This window comes from Amblyomma mixtum, chromosome 3 (genome assembly GCF_055824585.1).
Source record: "Amblyomma mixtum isolate Tamu chromosome 3, ASM5582458v1, whole genome shotgun sequence".
Lineage (NCBI taxonomy): Eukaryota > Metazoa > Arthropoda > Arachnida > Ixodida > Ixodidae > Amblyomma > Amblyomma mixtum.
This window is the reverse complement of record NC_143014.1, coordinates 221,446,942-221,468,294: the sequence shown is the minus strand read 5'-3', so window position 1 is coordinate 221,468,294 and position 21,353 is coordinate 221,446,942. Positions and strand designations below refer to the sequence as shown.

Sequence of the window (21,353 nt, the reverse complement as noted above, 5' to 3'; positions counted from 1 at the left end):
GAGAAAAAAAATAAGGAGAAAGATAAATGTTTGCGATCACATTCCGGGCCCGCGCAAGGGCAGCTGCTTACGTTCAATGACGCGAAAAAAACGCACCCGTCTCGTTACACTACGGAAGGACTTCGGGCAGCATGAATGAGCTCACGGAGGAAACGCTGCGAAGCGTTCGCAGGAATTTCAATGGCGGGGCATGCGTCTCTCTCGAATATCAGTGTCCTCGCGACCCTGTTTCATTAAAGATCGGATGCCGAGGCTGCTTCCCCCAATGCCACCACCAATAAAACGAGCTAGCTTGGTCGCTTCTGTTGGTCGCGATCGCGGCCACGCTCGATGACACTCAGATGTCGACCTTCCCCAAGAGTGAGGCCTCCGTGCATAAGCGGTGATAAACCTCTGCTGACGGTAGGTTATGAAAGCCCTCCCGCATCGTTTCATTCTCTTGCACTGAGTGTGTGCATACTTGCACATACAAAACTTGGGGCCGCACCTCTGTGGCTGTCTCGCCTCAGCAATACTCTCTATGCTTGCTGCGCTGGCGCCGATGACAAGATTCCATATGGCCGCGTTGGCTAGGAAAGTAGTTTGACGGCCTTCACGTAAACTGTGCCAGTGTGAGCTGGTTGCACTCCCTAGTTGAAAGCGATCCCAATGGAAACTCCTCCACCGCGACCTTTTTTTAGCTATTGTTGAGTGCGCCCGAGGGTCTCGGCAGCTGGCTGGATTCCATACTATGTGTCTCTTTTGGCGTCAGTCAAGGCCTCATTTTACGCTATGGCTCTACATCTATACACTTTAGGGGGTTTTACCCAATGGTCCCCGACTGGGGGGGCACTGTGGCCTTTGAGGGCCGCCGTGCGCAAAACTCGACTCTTATTTCGATTGCCTTGAGCATTTCAGCGTGCCCGTAAGTGTTGGTGCGCCGTCTTTGTTTCATTTTCCGGCGTGCCGAAACGCGGTCTCCGCTATCGCAGATCGAAACCGCGATTTTTCCGATCTCCTAGAATGATGCCACGTCCGCTTTTCCTCCGCCATGAGTGAGCCCTACAAACAAAACACGCTTGTCTCGGTAGTTGGAGGGGAGGAACCACTAGTTCAGCTACTATTTGACTTGGAGCCCACCGCCCTACTTCTTTGCTCAGTCGAAGGACCTGCAGCAGAGTGTTCAAGCAAGCTTAAGTGCGAGCTGCGATTGGGGCTGAGATAATCGGTCATCGGTTCTTATCTTGTCGACGACAGCTGTGTCGTCGTTGATGCAAAAAATAAGAAGGCAACTATGCCCAGTTTTTTTTTACTAAATACTTTAGCTAGATTCATCTAGCTAGCAGTGTTGCTATAGTGGTTAACGAGATTGCTACTACCGCAGTATGTAAAATCCTTGACGTACATAAATACTCGCCCCAAGTGACCCGGTAATCGACTGTGTGATCGTTATCAGACTTGTCAAGGTTTCTTTCTGAATGTCACCGCTCTCGCACTGCCAGCCCGCTAATCAAAACAGCTAGGTATGAGACATACTGGGAATCCCTCAGCAGTCTCAGATTTGCTGATGGCCCAGTCCTGCCAGGTAACTTATCAGGTAAACCAGAGTACGTGATTGAGGTTTTAAACAAGACTCAATGGTACGCTTAAATAATCACATGAATAAAGATACGGCTTAACAAAGGTACAGCAGCTCACGCTACGTATAGTGAGGTACTCAAAGAAGTGAATCTATCACGACCCCTGTAGAAGGGCAGCTTGGACAGGTTTGTAATGCATGTGGTGTCTCGTCAGTGTAGTGTCGGCAATGCTGAGGACACGTGGCATTCGTTGCTCGCTCCACCAGTTTCCGTGTTCCCAGCCTGCTTCCTCTTGGATGCCGCTCGTAACAAAAGCCAGAGACTGGATGAAATAATTATTATTTTAGTGATATATAGATTTTGGAAGCAAGCAACTTACAGGAGCATGCAATTCAAAGAAGAAGCCTGGCCCCAGTGATCTCCACTTATTTTTTGGAGGAAATTATTGCTGCCGAGGTTTTGTACCGTACTGGAGACACTGCCAGGTATTGCTTCACGGAGTTGTCATGTGCGTGTGAACCTCGTGTCAGTCGTAAGGAGGAAACACTTCGCGCAGAAGCTGGGGCGAAGGACTCGGCGGGTAAAGGAGCGGCCAGGACGGGAAGAGGTGCAAGCGGAGCAAGAGCCATTTCGCCCACATAAATGTTTCCTGCAGGAGCAATGGTCCGAGGACAAACTCCAAATCCCGAGGTGCGGGCGCCCGAGAAGGCAAGATCCTCAAGTGCGCGCTCGCCGAGTGTGGAAACCACCCTTGAAAGGCGCCAGGATCCTCAAGTTCATCAAATGCCTGCGGTAGTGGTGCATCCGTCATAACCACGTCAGATGGACTAGCTCAATCAGAGATCCCAGAGCTATCAATCGTAAAAAAATTCATCCCAAAAGCACACTCGCAAAACTTACTGGCGTACTAACCGTAGTACCCCGAATGTATAACTGCTATTTAAATTTTTTGTCTGATATATCTACCTAATTTCCTAAATTTCTAAGCTGCATTAAATTTTATACCACTTAGGTCCACCTCAATGCGATGAAGCTTCCCAGCGATGTAGTCGACAACGTTCTGTTAGGATGACAGTAGGAAGGCGTAGCATTTTTTCCTGCACGCCACACGACTACCTTCGAAAAAACTGGTGAAAGCTTATCAGATGATATGAACACTTGTGAACAAAGAAATATTTATGTATTTCAGTGTCACCCGCTGCATCTTTGCCTGTTCGCTCCGCTAAGCAGCAACAGAGTTTTTTTATGTCATTTACATTTAAATTACCAAGTCATGCGCCTCGCATCATCTATTGGAGTCGTTCAGAAACTGATGCAACCCTTTTGTAAATATGTTTTAGTATCCTTGCGTTAAGAGACTGAAATCGAAAGAATAGCGTCGTATTGGCTCACAATGATATTCTAGACAGTCGTCTTCTTCAGCACGTTCATCGTTGCCAGATAGTTAATCCTAACCGCACTAGATTGGCACATCTTCATAATCTACCATTACATATAATTTCAACTAATTAAGGCACTCTATCAGTCAGCTTCGTAATGATTATAATATGGAACTCCTTACCGAAAGACATCGTTACCGCTGTTTAAAAAATGTTTTGTATTTTTTGATGGTTTTTATACAATTCGTGCGATCTGGATAAATAACTTTTGTCTTGTTTCTTTTCGTACTTCACAAGATTACAGTCTGCTGCCATTTGTAGCTTTCGAATAGGGTTCTTCATCTGTTCGTGCTATAGTCGGATACAAATCAAGAACGAAACGGCCGATGCCCCTCAAAGGAGATCATGCAGCCGATGACGCCGATCGATTCTCCTCGCCTCCTTCTCAACAGATCTCTTTGGATCTGCTAGCGTGTAATCGCAGGGGGTGGCAGATGAATTGGGGATAACCACGGCTTAATCGGACAAACCGCAGTGCCAAGAAATTCGGTCGACGCCATTAGCTGGAGGGGCCTCCTTTGAGGGACCTCTGCCCCTTCGTTCTTGAGTTGCGTCCAATTACAGTACACATCGAAATTCATCTTGGTTGATAGCTGTTTTACAGTTTTTCTCTTATTTATCAGTTTTATACTGTTTATATGATTTCAGTTTGCTACCTAGCCCTTTAACCTGCGCTTATGCGTTTTTCTGTTTTCACTTGTCATAAAAGGTCCCACTGCAGCCATATACACGGCACCTCTTGCTCTAATGCTTTTTAGCATCCTATATATATATATATATATATAAATATATATATATAAATATATATATATGAAACAAGTGGAGCCAACAGCTGCGTGCGAAGTAATATGCTTAGCACAACCGTCTGTTCGTTTTTATGGGAGCAAAAAACACAAAGTCTAAAAGATGATCTCTGTGTACAGAATGTTGGTGCACAACTCGGATTTCGTCATGAATCGTTTCAACACCTTTAAGCGACTCTCTCCGAAACAAACTTCGAAAACAAACTCAAGAACACCACCACCACAAAAAAAAAGCCGCTGATGCGCAGCTGTAGCGCAGTGCCTATGAGGTTCAACTGCTGAGCCAATGGTTGCAGGTTTGATTCCCCGCCACAGCGCCTGCATTTTGATGGAGGCGAAACGCAAAGGCGCCCTTGAAATGACATTTCGGTTCCCGTCGAGGAAATTAATCCACAGCTTTGCACTGGGGCGTGCCGAAAATTTCTTTGGCACATAAAAATCAATAGCTACTTTTCGAATTGGACGTCGACTAAGAATTGGGTTTTACTTGTAAGCATGAATACTCTTTTTGTTCCCGAGCATGCAGTTATCAAACTAAGAGTGATAATAATTATGTATCCGTACTACTTGCAGGTGCGAGGCAAGGAATATCAGCGACTTTTATTCTCCGTGTGAGGTAAGGTTTTGTTGTTTTTCTTATTTCTTTTGTCATGCCAACCAATGTACCAGAACAGTTGGACGTCACCGGGCGTCACATGATCGTATTACCGAAGATGTCTATCAGAAAAGGGTTATTTCTTCGGCGGGGTGGAGGCCCCTGTTTGAAAACTAACGGCCCTATAAAAACATGTCCGAGTAAAGACAGAGCGTGTTAAGCTAGTGCCTTGTGCTGGGAGAGTTGCGGAAACAGTACAAAATACTTGCGAATTCAATAGGTACGTGCTCTGTTTGTCACTCCTGTTGTGACGATTCCTTCTTGAAAGTGCAGCACCTGTCTTTAGCAAAAATGCTATTACGCAGCTCTGATCCAGAGTGTACTCTTCCTTAGATTAACAGCAGCCTCTAGCTCTTATTTGTGTAACCAGATACTTTGTGTTCGCACCAGAGAATTTACTTGAGCGCACATTGTATATTCAGTGCGTGTCTGTCGATGACCACGCTTGAAACTTTCCAGAAATGAAACATGAATGAAGCCATTGCTTTCTCAAATAAATTTATGCCTTGCTATCTTAGTGAAAAAAAAAGAAGATAAGAATTGTAAGAACTGCAACAGGAGGTTGCGCTATTGATTGAACAGAAAGTGCTAGTGGCTCTTCTCGGAGCGGAGAAATCTGATTCCTAGTCACTCTGTCGTCACGTCTTTGGCACGTTAAGCCTCCGAGAAGGGCTGCATATCGAGCAACAACTCTACGAGCCCCTCTGCGTTTGCCATCAAGCGTCGACGGTTGTGCCAAAACATGCCCGAGATGGAGGTCTCCCGGTCTCCATAGGAACTGTCCCGCTGTAGACGTTTCAGAGTAATCCTGTACGCGGCGCCTTACATACTTGCTCACTCTAGTCACGCGGAGATAAGGAAAGTATCGTCTTATGCTCGTAACAACTGCAACTGTTTTTATTTGTGCATCTGCGACAGCGTAACCAAGGACACGGCCTTCCTTCTCGTCTCCTTTACGTAAGATGAGATGCGGGGGCATTCTTGAATTCCCGTTATTAGTGACATCGAAACACAGTCGGCCGATGGTCACAGAAACCTTGGTCAAAATGCTAATGTCATGCGCGGACTTTATTAAGCCTGCTCGAATTGCGAAGCGAGACAGGCATCGCGTGATTGATGACAAACGTTCCAAATTTAAGAAGCACCCTCCGAGGTGACTCGGTGGCTAAGGCGCTCAGCTACTCAACGCCGATTCGAGGTTTCGATCCCGGCCTTGGCTCAGGAATTTTAATGGAGGCGTAATGTAGAGAAGGCCGTTTATTGAAATCTCGCCGCACGTCACGGAACCCCGGATGGACGAAATTAACATGGCGCCTTCCGCTCTAAGACGGCTATTCTAACCGTCACTTTAGCGTTATGGTGTGAAAGCCATTGAACCATTGAAGCGGCTGTTATCTAGAAGCAGAATCAGAGGCGAGAAGGAATAAATGTTACTCTCCCCCCTTCTTAGCGTAACATGAAGCAAAAGCACAATAGTTTTCCGCCATAGAAGCTAAGGCCTCGCAGGCATTTCGGAGTTTTCGCGAAGATGTACGAGAAATTATCCAATAATCACACCACCGTTTCTAATACCCATTGTCTTGCCTTCCACATCACTGCAGATTCTACTTTTGCCTCCAAGCAGGAAACTCACAAACACTAAAAGCCATTTTTCCTCATCCCCTCGGCGGCGTGACTCATCAGGGTTGCAGTGAGCACGTATACAACGTCGCTGCAAAGGACCGTAGTATCATGACACCGTGGAACAGCAGCGGTTATCCATAGGCAAGAACGCTGCATTCGATTTGTGGTGCGTTCATAGAGGCAGAGCGGCAGGTCATCACTAAGCGGAAAAAGGCGTTCACACGCACCGACGTCGCGGGTTTCGTTATTAGTATTTCTTTTTCTCAGTCTCTGCGGCCGCTATTCTTTTTTTTTTTCTTTTTTTTTCTCATCATGCGAAGCAGTATCGATCAATAAATTTGATGCAGGCGTGGGCAACCTCGGCCATTTTTTGTCCTTCTGTACCATCGCGCATCGAATGCGCTCGAGCGCTTATGCGACCGCCTTCCCGATCTGCCTTCAGTCTTCCGAAAGCTCGAGAAAATACGTGGGCTCACTGTGCACTATGCAGCGTCTCTAGAGAGATACTCACTTGCAGATATGTGTAGTTGGCAGCAACATGCAAGTCAACGGTGAATAATAATAATAAGCAGCGTGAGGCGCAGAACAACTCGCTCACATGACTTTTTTGCCTTGTCTTTCGCAGTTAAATCGCGTGGAGGTACAGAGTATTAATGGCAGGTTAAGTAGCTTTCGCTATTTTATGATCATCTCACGTGACCTCGAGTTTAATCTGTTTAATGGCAAACATTCAGCCTCGATCAAAATGTGCCTAATTGTATCTAATCTCAGTTCATAATTTGATAATTGTGGTGCAGAATTATTCGATTAGTGTACGAAACTTGTAGCTTTCATTGAACTCTGAAGTTGCTAAACCAGCTTAAGTTCTTTGCGTTTACTTTTTTTTCTGCGCCAAATCACTAGAAATATACGGGATGTAAATATGCATACCGCTTCTAATAGAGGAGGGGATGCTAGAGAGTGCAACGGTGTTGAATTGGGACGTCTTCTAATGAGATTAATCAATCTAAACAGATTGATGAATAAAACGTAAAAACGGTGAAAGTAACAATGCCAAGTTATAGTAACATAATTAGTCAGAAACCACATATTGAACCGTAAATAGAGTATAATTGATACATCGAAAACAGCATAAGCAAGCAAAATAGAAATTTAGTGGTAACACACCAGGGTTTGAGGAAAATGTATCAATTAGGTGCTATTCTAACAAACCGTAATTAAATACTAACTTTGGCAATGAAAACGCAACAGTTGAATGGCAAAGTTAATAGGAACTTTTGAGAACAGCTAAAAAAATTCATGAAGTGAGAAGCACGTAACGTTTAAATGAGTAATGTTGTTTGTTTGTTTTTTTCTCACAATGAATTGTTGCAGGCAATGGTCATTAGATGCTGGCTAGCCAAGCGCTACATTTAACGAGCTTACCCGCTATAAAGAGGGTGCATGGGGACTACCGATTGTTCCATGTAATGATTGTGAAGGCTTGGTTCTGAATATGCTGAAGAGAAGATAGATGTCAGTTATAGGTCAATTTAAAAAACGTCAACAGTAATCTAGGTAAACGATTCTGCTCAATTTCACGTTCTGCACGGCATTTAATAAAGGGTATAGAATTCCTGAATGAAAAATGGCCAACAATGATGAATATTGAGTTGTGCGCCGTCCTAGAGATCACACTTAGAATTTGTTTGCACGAGAAGTGAGCGCCGGCGACACGGCACGTGGTATATCCCCGAGCAGTTCGTCCCGCTAAACATCTGGAAGACCAAAACAAGACATTCGAACAACTACGGCGTGCCACACTATCAAAGCAGTTTTCTTCACCACTTTAATCCGTCCTTAGCGAAGGTTACCGTATAGTTCCGCTTGAATATCACTTACATGACGGTCACAACGTACGCGTTTGCGACTCTGCCGCGTGGTCGTGTCATGTCTTATGCAACAGGAGGACGATCCGGGGCTGCGGCGCTTGAGTAAGAGCGACGCTGCCTGAGACGCTGATTTATTAAAAGAAGGCCCGTCTGCAGCATCTCATTTCCGTGAATCATCTGTGGCGCTAAGAAGTCGACATGTTGTGTGGACTTACGCCGAACTTCCGAGGCGTACAAACTTTGCCCCCCATACGTTACGCAAACAGCTCGGATGGCTGAGCGTCAAGGCTGCAGCAGTGTTCGCTGTCGTCGCGAAGGAAGTGAAACTCTGACCGCGTCCTCTCGCTAAGCCACGTTGCCGCAGGTTACTCCACCGACCTGCAAAGCTGGAGCGGTTCAAGAGACAGGCCGAATAATGAGCATACCGCGAGGCCTGTTTCGTTTGACAGCTGGTAGATGAAATGCAAGCCCCGTAGTTCATAGACCGCATCCGTGCTGAGTCACCGATGTTTGCCAACTTTTGCTCTAGAAACTGAGTTGCGCAACCAAAGATTATGGCGCACAGTTCATCATCAACATCACCACCACCACCGTCATTAACAACATCGCCATCTTTCGTTACGTCCAATGCAGGACAAAGGACTCTCCCGGTATTCTCTAATCATATTGCTACAGCGCCTAAAATTTTGGGGACTAAAAAGTTCGAGCATTCTGATTACATCACCTTAATTCTACTTCTGTTTATCGAGCCAACTGTGGAGAAAACGAGCTGCGTAAAACCCGTCATCAAGTGCTTTTACATGAAAAGAGCTAGGACTGGGGCTAGTTAGTGTTTCTTCTTAATAAGGGAGTAGTTACTCCTTGGCATCCACTCAAGCGCAGCCATACGGCTACAAAAGAAAGCTATACAGCTTTCCCAGAAACTTCGCAGTTAAGGAAAAATTTGTCCTGGTCCAGGGTTCGAACCCGGGTCCACCGCTTCATCGGAGCAGTCGCTCTACCAACTAAGCTAACCGGCACTTTTTTTCTTTATTGTCTGGGTTTGGCTCATGACATTGCACAACAAAAATACACATAACGCTATATACATACGACACTGTCGTGGTCAGCCAGCATGAGACTGGCTTCGTCAGCTTAAAATTCCCGCAACATACACAACGGCTCTAGTCTTGAGAGCCACTCGGGAGGCTCCGCAGCTGCTTTTTGGATTGCAAGAAACCAGTCCATGCTTTCCCGAAAATAAATTCGGGCCGGTCGTGCGTCTTTATCACAATGGTAGCCTGCCATTCTGGAGCGCCATATACAGTGGAGGCCCAAGAGCATTATGAGCTCTCTGGTGGAACTTTTGGTTACTACAAAGAGATTGTAGCAAGCGTTCGGTTTCTTTCGGCACGTTTTTCCACCGATTATTTGTGGAAAAGTAAAAGGAAAAAGTTGTACAATGATCTTTGTGATATTGTTTTCCCAGAGCCCATGTACAGGGCCTTGTACAGTGGAGGCCCGGGAGGGGATGTTTTATTAAAGGGTGAAGAAAATGCAGGTGCCACCAGGAGTAAAGACTTTCTTTTTTAAGTTACACACCGGGACGTTACCAGTTAAAAAGTTTCTAGAGGGAAAGGATTTCTTTTTACCGTGGGGATCGAACTGCTTAATTTGTAAACAGCCTGAAACAATAGACCATGTTTTTTTGCATTGCTGGGAAGGGGTTTATTTTTGGGACGTGTTACAAAGGACCATAAAGAAAGAGCTACCACTTGACGCGCACGGAATTCGCTATTTAAGCACTGATAATGAGGATGGGGCACCTTTTGATCTAAGCTAACCGGCACGGCAAGCTTGCGGTAGGGCGAGAGCCAATGGATTAATAACTCGAAGTGGGAACAATGTTGGTCAAATATTTTAGGGAAAGCCCCTAAGGCTGAACAGATTTGTAATAAGGAAGAAATTACTCATTGGCATTTACTCAAGCGCAGCCATACGGTTACAAAGAAAAGTTATCTTATGGTCCTCGTCCAGAGTATTTGTGGGTTCCTGCCACCTAGCCATGTCCACGTTTTGAAAAAATTAGCTGATTTTTGTGCGGGAAATATATATTACCGTCTATGATGTACGCTACACACTGGTTGGTGAGCTCCGGATCGATTTCTATAACACAGGGTTCTGTAAAGGTGCGCCGAAATCTCCCTCTGGACGCAGACGCTTTTGCACAAGAACACGTTGGGTGGTTCATCGCAGGACTAGTGCCACCCCCAGCACTTTAGAACTCTGAAAGGGTGAGGGGGCAAAGCTCTCGCCCAAATTGCAGGGCACAGAATTGAAACCGGTAGTTTTGGAACCCTAAAGCAGGAGAATAAGATACATGTCCAGAAGCATGACCGGCGCGCTGCACAGGTGGCCGCTTGCGAACTGCCTCCCCGCTGCAAGCAGAGACACACGGAGCGACAAGCACTTAAGCTCCGCCAACAGGCGGTATCCGGCGGTATCCGGCGGTATCCGGCGGCACCGCCAACAGGCGCTGCTCCCTGGCTGCCCTGGCCTTAGCTAAGCCTAACCTGTTTCGGATCGATGCCGCAGCTGACGGCGCTTCGGGACTGGCCAGCGGTGCATAATAAATATATTAGTATTGTCATCGCTTTAATATGAACCCCGTCTCAAAATTAAATAAATATATGGTCGATTTCTGCGACGCCTTCAGCAGAGGAGCTAGCAGACGCCAAGCGAAGCCGCACCAGGCAGCAGCAGCAAAGCGGTTATGGGAAGGCATTTTCTTGCGTTGCAGTTATCACTTCTACCAGCAACCGAGCACTGGCCAACGATGCTCAAAAATGACTCATTTTTTGCATACCTCTATCCCAGGGCTTGTAATGAACACGAACAAACAATACTATAGTCGGATACAACCCAAGAAGAGAAGCGGCTTTTGCCCGTCAAAGGACCCCATTCCAACCAAAGGCGGCGGCCGATTCGCATTTGCCTGCTAGCCCGAATTGTGCAAAAAACGGCGTGACAATGTAGGGAGAGGACAATCCGACCATGAAAGGAGTGGACTAATCCCTATTCATCGGCCACTTCCTGTATTGCCGCGCTAGCAGGGCCATGAGAATCAGCCGACGCCATTGGCTGGAAGGGGGTCCTTTGACGGGGAAAAGCCGCTTCGCTCTTGGGTTGTATTCGAATATGATGCATTTTGTCAACCGCCGGAGCGGCGCGCCGGATGCGGTGGGCCAACCATATCTAATCGGTTCGACGCGTGCGGTAATCGCCGGTTTGCCGGTGCGGAGTCGCAGCGTTTGCCAGACATGTCACCACCTTAAAAGGGCGGTACCTAAGTTCCGATGTTTATGGCGGCATAGTACTTTTCGAAAATGTATTGTGAGGTGAGTCTTTGTGGCGCCCAGAAATCGGGAAAAATCTGATTTCACTCGAACAAAAGGGGCCTACGTATACGTATAAGCGATTCCTTAATTTTGAATTGCGCATTCTTCGGTCATAGCGTATTCGGGTTTTGATACTCCCGAGGCAGAGATGCAACAATGCATTCAGTTCAGCTGTGCGTCATATTAGTAGGTTGGGTGTTGTTTTTGCGCACTCCTTCTGTGCGTGGACTGATTTCAAAACTGCTGAAAAAGCTGGCGCCAATCCTAGATGACCTGACGAAACGGCTAGTTTTAGGCCACATATTGAGCCCTTCATGCTTTAAAAGATTGAGGGTTTTTAATTATTATTGGACCTCGGGATGTCCTTACATCCATATCTGTAGTTTCTCTGAACCGTTAAACGTACACGTATTTTAGGTGAATTGGCTCGTTTCGCCAAGGAGCTACACAGCTACAAAAATAACCCGAGGGAAAATAATGTGAAGGGGGAAAAAAGAGAGAAACAGGTGGAGAGAGAGAAAACTTGACATGAGAACGTAGTGGAAAGATGAGGGTGCTTTATGTTACGGTGCTTTCAGATTGCGCTAATTTTGTGACGATCTGTAACACACATCGTATGCATAGCACTGCCGATCTACAGCGTCGGGAACAGTGAACTGCCTGGGGCGAAAATTTCGAGGTCTGGCTGCCCCATCTGCTCATATAAAAAGCTATGCTCCTCCGTCACATTCAGCAGGCACCTTTAGTGAATAAGACGTCCCCAGCGGAAAAGCTAGGCAAAAAAGAAAAGTTTTAAAATCGCCATGTCAAGGCCGGATCGTAGATGGTAAGAGCCTTGCTTTCAACTTTATGAGGCAAGCCACAATGAAATGAATTCTCGAGACTCTTGGTGGAAGGAGGGGGGGGGGGGGGGGGGGTGGTTAGGCAGCCATTTTTTTTTATGTCCGCATTAGTGATGTCATTTTATGTCCGCATCAGACCTAAAGTAGTAGCAGTAGTGCTGTAGTAGTGGTAGCTGCTCACTGCAAAAAAAAAATGCAAAAAAAAGGGAACAGTTGATTCCGGTCATGGCCCTTGCTATCAATTAGCTTAAGCCCCCGAGCTGCGTCTGGCCTAAATAAAGGGACAGGGCGAAGATAGCAAGAAATGCAGAAAGGAGCGATAGCGTGAAAGGACTGCATAGAGATTTGTGCACTAGTTAAAAAGTACAAAAAAGTAAACAAGTTCAAAAGCGTACTTGCATTCCAGGGAAAATCATTAACGGAGACGTTTAAGGACCCTTGAGTAAGGAGATAAGGGGGCTATCGCTGTGACTGAGCGAACAATGTAGTGTTAACCGGACGATGAGGCTGAATGGTTGGAAGCAGCCACAATGGCGGTTGGGCCTCTAGCAATGTCGTATGTGCACTAGGCCATTTTCGGATGACGAGTAGGATTTGGCAACTTATCTACGCAGTTATACCAGGCGTATCAGCGAAGTTGAACCAAAATTTCTGAAAATATATGCTTTTTCAGGTATGAAGGTGGCTTCTGCGGCACAATAATACCTGCGTTGGTGGACAGCAGAAAACATGTAAATAATGTTAACTAGTTAACCGCTCAACTAATTTCTGATAATTAACTTTTTGACTGTAACAGTTATGTTATCGGTTCTAATTAGAGACCAGTAGCCGGTCATTAGTAATACTCATATCAGCTTTTAGAATTCCTAAAGCGCGACTACCCACGGTACTGTGGCTCGACAAAAATAGGCTTTTTTTTTTCTTTTAACTAGTTGCCTGCACCGGAATGGTTGCTTTGCCTGCATGCTTGTCTAAAGCGCATGTATTTTGGCACGATGTAGTCAAATTTTGTTTATCCATAGCGCCGAGGATAACCGCATTTTCGAAATTACAAAACCTGATATGGCTATTACTAACTACCGGCTACAAGTCTCTAATTGCAATGAATAGCCTAACTGTTATAGTTTATTTATTTATTTATTTATTTATTTATTTCATTACCCTCAGGGCCAGAGGGCATTACAGAGGGGAGTGGATTACACACGAAAGTGAAACAAAAAATACAGCTGTAAATACACTTAATAATTAGACATAAATGAAGCTCACAGAAAAAAAAAACGAACAAACAGGTTACGTCAAAACAAGTAAAAAATTAGCAGCGCATATTGCAGAATGAAAACAACAACAAAAAGCAACAGCATACAATAAAAACAAACGACAAGAGAAATCACGTTCAAAAGGCAGTAACATGCGCGCATATAAAACAAGTTAAAAAGTTAAATATCATAAATTCGTAAAGGAGCTAGCTAGTTGACATTATTTAGACGTTTTGTGAGGTCCGCCACCGCAGGTATTGTTGGGCCGCAGAAGCCGCCTTCATACCACAAAAAGCCTATTTATAAAAATTTTTTGTTCTCCTTCGGTGAAAGACCTGCTATATTTGCGAGTGGTGAAATTATCACGAAGCACCGACACAAAGCCTATGCATGGTTCGCTACGAAAGATATAAAAAAAACATCATTAATATATAAAATGGTAGTTTGGCTTTGCTAATTTACAGTCCCTCAATTTTTTTTATATATAATAGGATTTGGCTTTAAATACGTCCCATTTACGGAGCAGCTCGGGGTGGCAGCGCTCAAGTCTTCTTCCTTCGCATCTTACTAAAACCCCAATCACATGAGAAATATATTTTCCAACCTTATTTAACGCATTCTAAGGGTTCATACCCAACAATTATTGACACTGCATTTTTGAATGGGAACCAGTTTATGAACGCATTTTTTTTAGATATTGTAAGATTCCCTTAAAAAAAAATTGTGATGAGTTTCTGATAAAAAGTGAATGATTTCAGACATCACACTCATCACGTATTCCTGATGACTTCTGGGTTGTGTTTCTGACGCAAGGGTGATGAAAATTGACCACCGATTTTCTGATTAAAAAGTGATGTGAAATTCTCATGAATTTCTTTTGCATAAATGCTGAATTCATGATGCATTGAAACCAGTGTTATGGCCCCCCCCAAAAAAAAAGAAACGTCGTGAATTCCATTTTCTTTACCGGCTTTTTAACATCACACAGAAACCTCGGCGATGAAGTTCTCTTCCACTCCATTAGACTATTATATGTGCTACTTTCGCTGAAACGTGGAACAGCCCAGGACCGTAATCGGCCAGTCATTGCTGAAAACAGCTTCCATCGACCATTTCAAAAGGAGCGAGTAGCAAGATCAAGAGGATAAGGCATTACAAACTCTGGAACTACATGCCACACTTCCTCACAGCGCGGACTTACTCTTATATAGTCCCAATAAGAAGCCCCCTGTCAAGTGTGAGTTACGAGCTGTTATTAAGCTGAGTTTTCTAAGATAATCTTGGCGTCATAACCGCAATATCCGGCAGTTACAAATGAAGAGATTAAACTACACAGTTTTTTTTAATTGATATGAACCATTACTGCACCAGAAATTTAAAAAAGCATCTCGGGTTGTGCGGGAAAGAGATACTGCTCTGATGTCTTCACGCATCCGAAAAACTACCTTTTTTTTCCATCAAGAAAGTTCATACCAAAACACATCAAGAATTTATGTTGCCAGTCCGGTCCCTAAAAGTGAATGCGAAAATTCATCAAGCATTTATGATGTAAATCTGGTACAAAAATTTAATGCAAAAACTCAAGAATTTATGATGTTGGGCTAATTGTGTTGACTCACCACGATTATATCATAATGATCGCAGAAATTCAATACCCATTTGCACTATAACAATCAATATATCAGTAGATCTCCCGTCTGCAGCCTTTCATTTTTTGCTATTAACGTCCTTACTATCGCCAAAACTTTTTCGGAAACATTGCAAAAGAAAGATTTCGCTACACTTCGGAAGAATGGACCATTCCTTCGAATATTTCCATAAAAGTACCTTACAGTTTTCTAACTCTCAAAATTTTTGTCCGATAATGTTGGACATGCGACACATGGCGGAGAAAGTTGACACCAAAGTGGCTCGCAATGAAAAACGCAAATGCTCCACGAAATCGTCGAGGAAAAAATTACCATTTCCCCTCAAACAAAAACGGCAACTCCTTCTTCACCAATTTATGTTTAACACGATAACGTTCTAACGAATACTTTATGAAAATTGCTGAGATTTATTTCAGCAATTTCAGCAATGTTGAAGGCTATTTATAAGCCTTGAACGCGTTCGGATGGAACGGGCAGACTTTTGCTTTGTCATTGTTGAGCTTTTTGGGCACCGACAAGGTACCCGCATCTGACCGGCCAGCAAGAAACTTCAAATGACGGAGCAGACCACCGATGACGCGGAATTCTGGAATTCCTGCCGCGGCTTAGCCTCTCAGGTGAACCTTTCATGCTCAGATGGGTCCACTGATAGGTGATTTGGCACACCCCGCACGCTCTTGTCTCTCACCGATCTTCGATAGCGTTCACTCCAGAGCATCTAACCTTTTTCGAGCTACCGGACGATCTTCATTTTCCCTGCAAAGCCACACGCGCTGCACGTTGCCGTGTCCTTTGCGGCTTCCGTCTCGTCGATCAGGCAAGTAGGCCTAATGCGATACCGTCGAGATGAACGTGACACCGCTGAGGACGCGGAATCGTGGGGCGCATTCGCAAGAGCGAGGCCGCTGGCGTCCACTCAGACATGCTTTCGTGACGCCTATCGGTGCTGGTCGTATACACACGCGGAAGCACACTCTTGTGGCGCGCCTATAAGCGCGCTGTTAGTGCGAATCAGCAGGCAAGACCCGGTGGAGGCACAGTTTATTTTTTGTTGTTGTTGTTGCGCTCATTCTGCCCTGCCGACTCCGCGCGAAGCCACCACAGCGCGCGAATGAGCGGAGACAAGCGGTGGAAGCCGGGTGCTTTTATTCGCGCAGATAAGGCGGGAAGAGTGGTTACCAAAAGAGCCTGCTACTGTCAATCCACGTTTACAGAAATGAACGCTGCACCAAAAAAAGAAAGTGGAGACAGTAGATAGGACAGAGAAAGTAAAAAAAAAAGCAAATAAACCAATAATTGTGACGAGTGCATTAGCACGCAAGTGGGTCGTACTCGAGACGCGTGTGCGTGGACTTCTTCTTTTTGCCTATTTTGCGGATACCTGTCTTGTGCTTCCGATACCTCATTCAAACATATCAAGAAATAGAGAAGTATTGCCTCTTCGTCAGAGAAAAGTGTGTAAGGTAACACTTCATTCCGAAAGCTGCTCTTATCTGTTGCCCTTCTCTATGCCAGTGGTATTGTATTCTTTCGTACGCAAAAATATGTTGCATAGAATGCAAAAACGAACCTAGATATCTAGCAGTGTGATCCAATAGCGGTATTCGACGAGACAAAAATGACTCCGTTGAATTAAGTTGTCCTTCCATCAATATAGCCTAGCAGAAATGTGACTTAACATTTTAAATGTTAACTCAAAGGAAGTCGGGTTTACCTCTTCGGTTCCAGCAGAGCAGAACAAAACGAAGACCAAGGTATGTCGGCAATTTTGCCTTGCTTGGTATAGCGGCGACATCCGCGCTGATTTCATCTGTCATACCTGCGACACTGCCATCTATGCACGGAAGACTGTTCGCTTCAACTACATATTCGCAACAAAGGCCCTGAAAAATCCCACACTTCTCTCTCAAGCTCTCCCTCCAAACCGGTGCCTGAACTGTCGCGTTTGCCTGTGGAATCGTCAAAGCTCTACAGCAGAACCGCATGCAGTCAGTCGGTCGAAGCAGACTTTATGGATAGCTCGGTGGTATCCAGCCTTGTGCGACTCTTGTCGGATGCCTGCGATCTCTTTACGCGCACCTCGCCTTTTAACTCTTCTTTCAGAAGCAGTAATTGTGTAATTTAGCAACTGTTGATACACAAGGGAAATAAACTATATATGCTGAACATTTCCATTCTCCGTGTATAGTACTCTGTCAGTTTTATTTTTTGCGTTTTGTGTTTCGGTACGAGTTATCACTCCTTTTTGTTATTTTTTTATTGATATGTTTATTCTAATTAAGCAACGGTTCCTCAGGAGTTTTATTCGTTTCTTTTTTTTTTTTGCGTGCATGTGAAGCCACTTATTCGCTCTATTTTTCTGCTGAGTCCACAATAGTATTTGGTCGGCTGCGGTGCGGTTATGTTGCATGCATTTCAGGTACTGAGGCCTGGTGAGGCGTCATAGCGTGCATTTCGCTGCTGTTATTTGTGTATGTTTCGAACAATTGTGTGATCTGATTCTATTTAATAAAGCTGTAAGGGGCCTGTAAAGTTCAATGAATAAATTAACAAATAATTAAATTCATGGCAAAGCTCCAACCGAACACTGACGGATCGCGTGGGGGGTGGGGGATGCCAAGAAACTGTTACAGAAAAAAAAAATCTTTAAACGGAGCGACAGTGTGCAGTGAGACGCTCTCCGGTGTATGGGCAGAATTTAAGCTTAATTTAAGAACTTATTGGTGTACGAGCAGAATTTAGACCTTATTCGTTCTTTTCGTTCTTGTGTCGCGTTTAACGGTACCGTTACAGAGCAATTAGTCTGCCATATGAAAATAAAAAATGAATTATTAAATCCTGGAAAATTCCAAAGCATCACTATACGTTTAGAATGGACACGCGGTACGCGAAAAAAAAATGGGAAGAAATCAGAAGCAGGTAACTGCGAACTATTGCGGCGTTTCACAGAACTCGTTAGGCGACTAAACAAAGCGATAAGGCGCCCAGGCACGAACGCCCTCACTTCGTCCTCCTTTCTCGGGCGGTGAACGTATCAGAACGACAGGGTCGGCGACAAGAGCGGATGCAAGAGCGCAAGATCCAGGAGGCCCTAGACGTCTTTTCCAAGGTCACGTGGTCCACCGTGCCCGAAATTCGACGTCAGGCCCCGCGGGGAGCGACCAACGCATGCGGCGTCAGCATAAGGAGACGCCTGCTATGAGACGGGGGAAGAGCGCGGTGAGAGGGGGGGGGGGGGGGGGTCGCATCTTACTGGGTCACGGCGGCCTGCGGCGGTAACAGCACCACGGCAGCGAAGATGGGAGGCAGAGCGCATTCTTCCCAGTCACTGCGGGAGGGGCAGCGCACTGAAGTTCCCCCCTCTCCCTCCCCGCTCTCGGTTAAGGCATATCAGACGCCAGGTGAACAACTCGGCAGCACCGCCGCGTGCTCACCGACAGAATTCGGGCAGCGCCCAAGGCTGGCCCGCGGAGCTCCCCAGCCTGAGGCAACGGCGAGGCAACTTGTTCGCCGTCATACTCGCCGAAATGAGGCAACGAACTATCGCGCGAGTGCGGAAAACGGGCGGCGGAGACGGCGGCACGCGGCGAGGGGGCGAAGCGGACCGTTGAGCGACCCAGACCCAGTTATTTTGTGTTTGCATCCGCACTGCGGCCCCCCTCTCTCTCTCGTCTCTCCTCTCGCTCTTCCTGCATTCACTTCCCCTTCTCTCCGCTCCGGCCGGCATCTTCCGCACGGGGCTACGAGGCCACGCATCGCCGCCTCCCGCATCCTCTCTCCTCTCCCTCCTCTTCTGCTCTCTCTCCCCCACTCTCACGTAATCTGGGCCCCTCGCCCCTGTCCAGTGCAACGCCGTAGCCCTCCCTCCAAAGAGGCTAAGGGGGAGAAGAAGCCACCCGTTGTTAGGTCATAACGTCAGCCGGTCCTGGCCAAAAACGCAGTCGAGGCCCCACAAAGAAGAGCGTGGCTCCTTCGCGCAGAGACCAGCGCAGGCATTGCGCCGCCAATCTGTCCATGTGCCATCATCCCGGCCGCACCTGAGTTCCGCGACGACCCGCCCACTTCCGTCTTCTCATCCGAGGAGTTCTCTCGCGGGCCGAATTGTTTCGTATTGCCCAGTGGTGACTCGCCGGTGACGAGCGCGAGCCGAGCGCCGTACCCCTTCTCCAGCACGGAACTGAAAGCAGCGCCGCTAGGCCAAGATTTGCTCGAGGACTAACCACCCGCATCCGCCCAGGTGAGGGAGGCCTCGGCGGCGTTCACGAATCTCCTTCAATGGGAGCTCACTAGTGCCTTCTCGCGATACCAACGCGCGTAGCCCGTCATGCTGGTGAGACGCTCTGGGGGAGCCTGAAAGGGGCGGCCGACTTCGCATTCCTGTTTCGTTCCGGCATGCGTCTTACGAGGGATGTGTGGGCGCATGCAACTGGAGCAACCTACAGCCTCGGTTTCCTGCGCATAGTTACTTGTGTCCACGTGTGTTTTTATGTAGCCGACTTTGTTCATCCGTGCCCTGTTTATTCGCAGCATCCGATGCGACCTCGGATGAGGCTCCTTCTCTTCCTAGTGGCATGTCTACTGAGCGCTCTGAATCCGCTACCCAGTGCACAAAATGCTGCATCCTTTTACCGTTTGTGCTGTTCACCTGTGTTCGACAGTAACAACTTTGGCTAATGCAATCTGTTCAGACAGCACGTCTCGTTGGAGATAAAAAAGGAAAATTTTTTTATCTCCAATGACATCGTCATTAAGCGATGAAGCAGTTGTGAGCCAGGTATATCTCCGAGTAGATTCTCTGGAAAGTTGTTTCATAAATTCTGCCCCCTTGATTTTGTATGCATGCACAGATGTAAAGTTACTTTCTGCTGCCCGTTCGAAAGTGTGGCGCTAGGGTCGTTGGGAGCGGCACAGTGGGCTTTCCAAGTGGTTTTAGAATGACCGCGAGATGTGCACCGGCTCATCATAACTCTTTCCCGGAAAGTGACTTTCCCTTTCTGTCATTTCAGTTGCCTGATATTTTTTTTTTTAAGTCGTTGATGAAGCCTTATTATTTATTACTTGAGCGTTTTGGTAGGTCGGGCATTACGGTGTACGGGATAGCAGTGAGTGACGCTCGCGGAGAAGAAACGCTCTGAGTTACGCGTCTATTCACGCGTGAAGAATGAAATACTGCGTGAGACTCATTGTTTCGCTGTAGGTCCAGTGGCTCCAATTCCCCCATTTTCTTCCTCGCGATAACAGAAATACGGCGCGCAAACTACGGCTTCATTAATCTATTGCTCCTTAAGAGATGATGATGAAAGCAATGAATGTGACATCCCAGAGCTTGTAGGTTTTTGAAAGGTGGTATGCAGGAAGGATTTTCCCTTGCGGTTAATCCTTCGTATTCATGAACGCGAAGCTCAGAAATAGGTATGCCAGCGCTGAAAGTGGTTGAAGCAGCACGTGACGCAGCTGTCGAGCAGAAGTAGATGGCTACAATTTCAAAAACTTAAAGCCACTGCGAACCTATGGAAAAACAACCCTGTTTCGTTAGCGAACTATAAGTACTATGTGTTCGGCGAGGCGTCACCAAAAGTACGCATTTATATTGGTTCGTGAATTCGACGCTGCCATATGGTGTGCTAAGGTTTCCCTTTGGTTTTCATGTTTACCTGAGCTTCAATGTCTTGTGCGTTGTAGATCACACTGTTAACCAATTCGCCACTTTACAGCGAAATCTGCATGAATTCCCCCCCTCCCCCCAAAGTGTTTATGGAGTTTGTTTTCAGCTTTCGTGTGGCACTACGAACCCCCCTACAGGTTTCGACGCGGGCCATAGATAAGGGTCACGTGAGCCGAAGATCAAGCCGGCGTATTCGCGCATCCGCAATATGTGGTCACATGTTTCGGAGGAGAGGAAAAGCGGAAGGGGACAATGCAGTAATCATAGACATGACTGAAAGGCTCAGAGTTTAACATCTATTGGCACGTCGGCACGCAACTATGCCTTCGTGACTGCCGCGTGACTTTCCCGTCTCCCAAGTATCCAGTAGGATATCAGCTCAGTTACCCAATTATGAATCGATCGCAATTACGAGACCGCTTGGAAAGGCGTTGAGCCCTTGGAGCACTACCAGTGCGGCTTGATAAATGGTCAATTGGCATTTTTTCTTGTTTTATGTGTGAAAGTAAAAGTGTGCGCTATGAGGCAACACCGTAGCTCCTGGATACTTCCCGCCACCGGGGCTTCTCCGATGTGCGCCACGATCTCGGTGCAGGGGCGTTTTCGCATTCCGC

At 46.3% G+C, this 21,353-nt stretch overlaps 2 protein-coding genes across 4 annotated transcripts in view; one reads left to right on the top strand and one right to left on the bottom strand.

The window, feature by feature from the left end:
• LOC149353759 (uncharacterized) overlaps positions 1 to 21,353 on the bottom strand; it is a 273,957-nt gene that overhangs the window by 144,618 nt on the left and 107,986 nt on the right. The gene's annotated exons all lie outside the window — the stretch shown is intronic.
• LOC149353760 (acyl-CoA desaturase-like) overlaps positions 1 to 21,353 on the top strand; it is a 127,335-nt gene that overhangs the window by 17,698 nt on the left and 88,284 nt on the right. The window contains exon 2 of one of the 2 annotated variants that reach the window (XM_089582815.1): positions 4,375 to 4,417. In XM_089582815.1, coding sequence (XP_089438941.1) covers positions 4,375 to 4,417 — 43 coding nt within the window. Of the gene's footprint in view, positions 1 to 4,374; positions 4,418 to 19,296; positions 19,312 to 21,353 lie in introns of those variants that run through there. The other variant, XM_089582819.1, reaches the window with a different exon arrangement.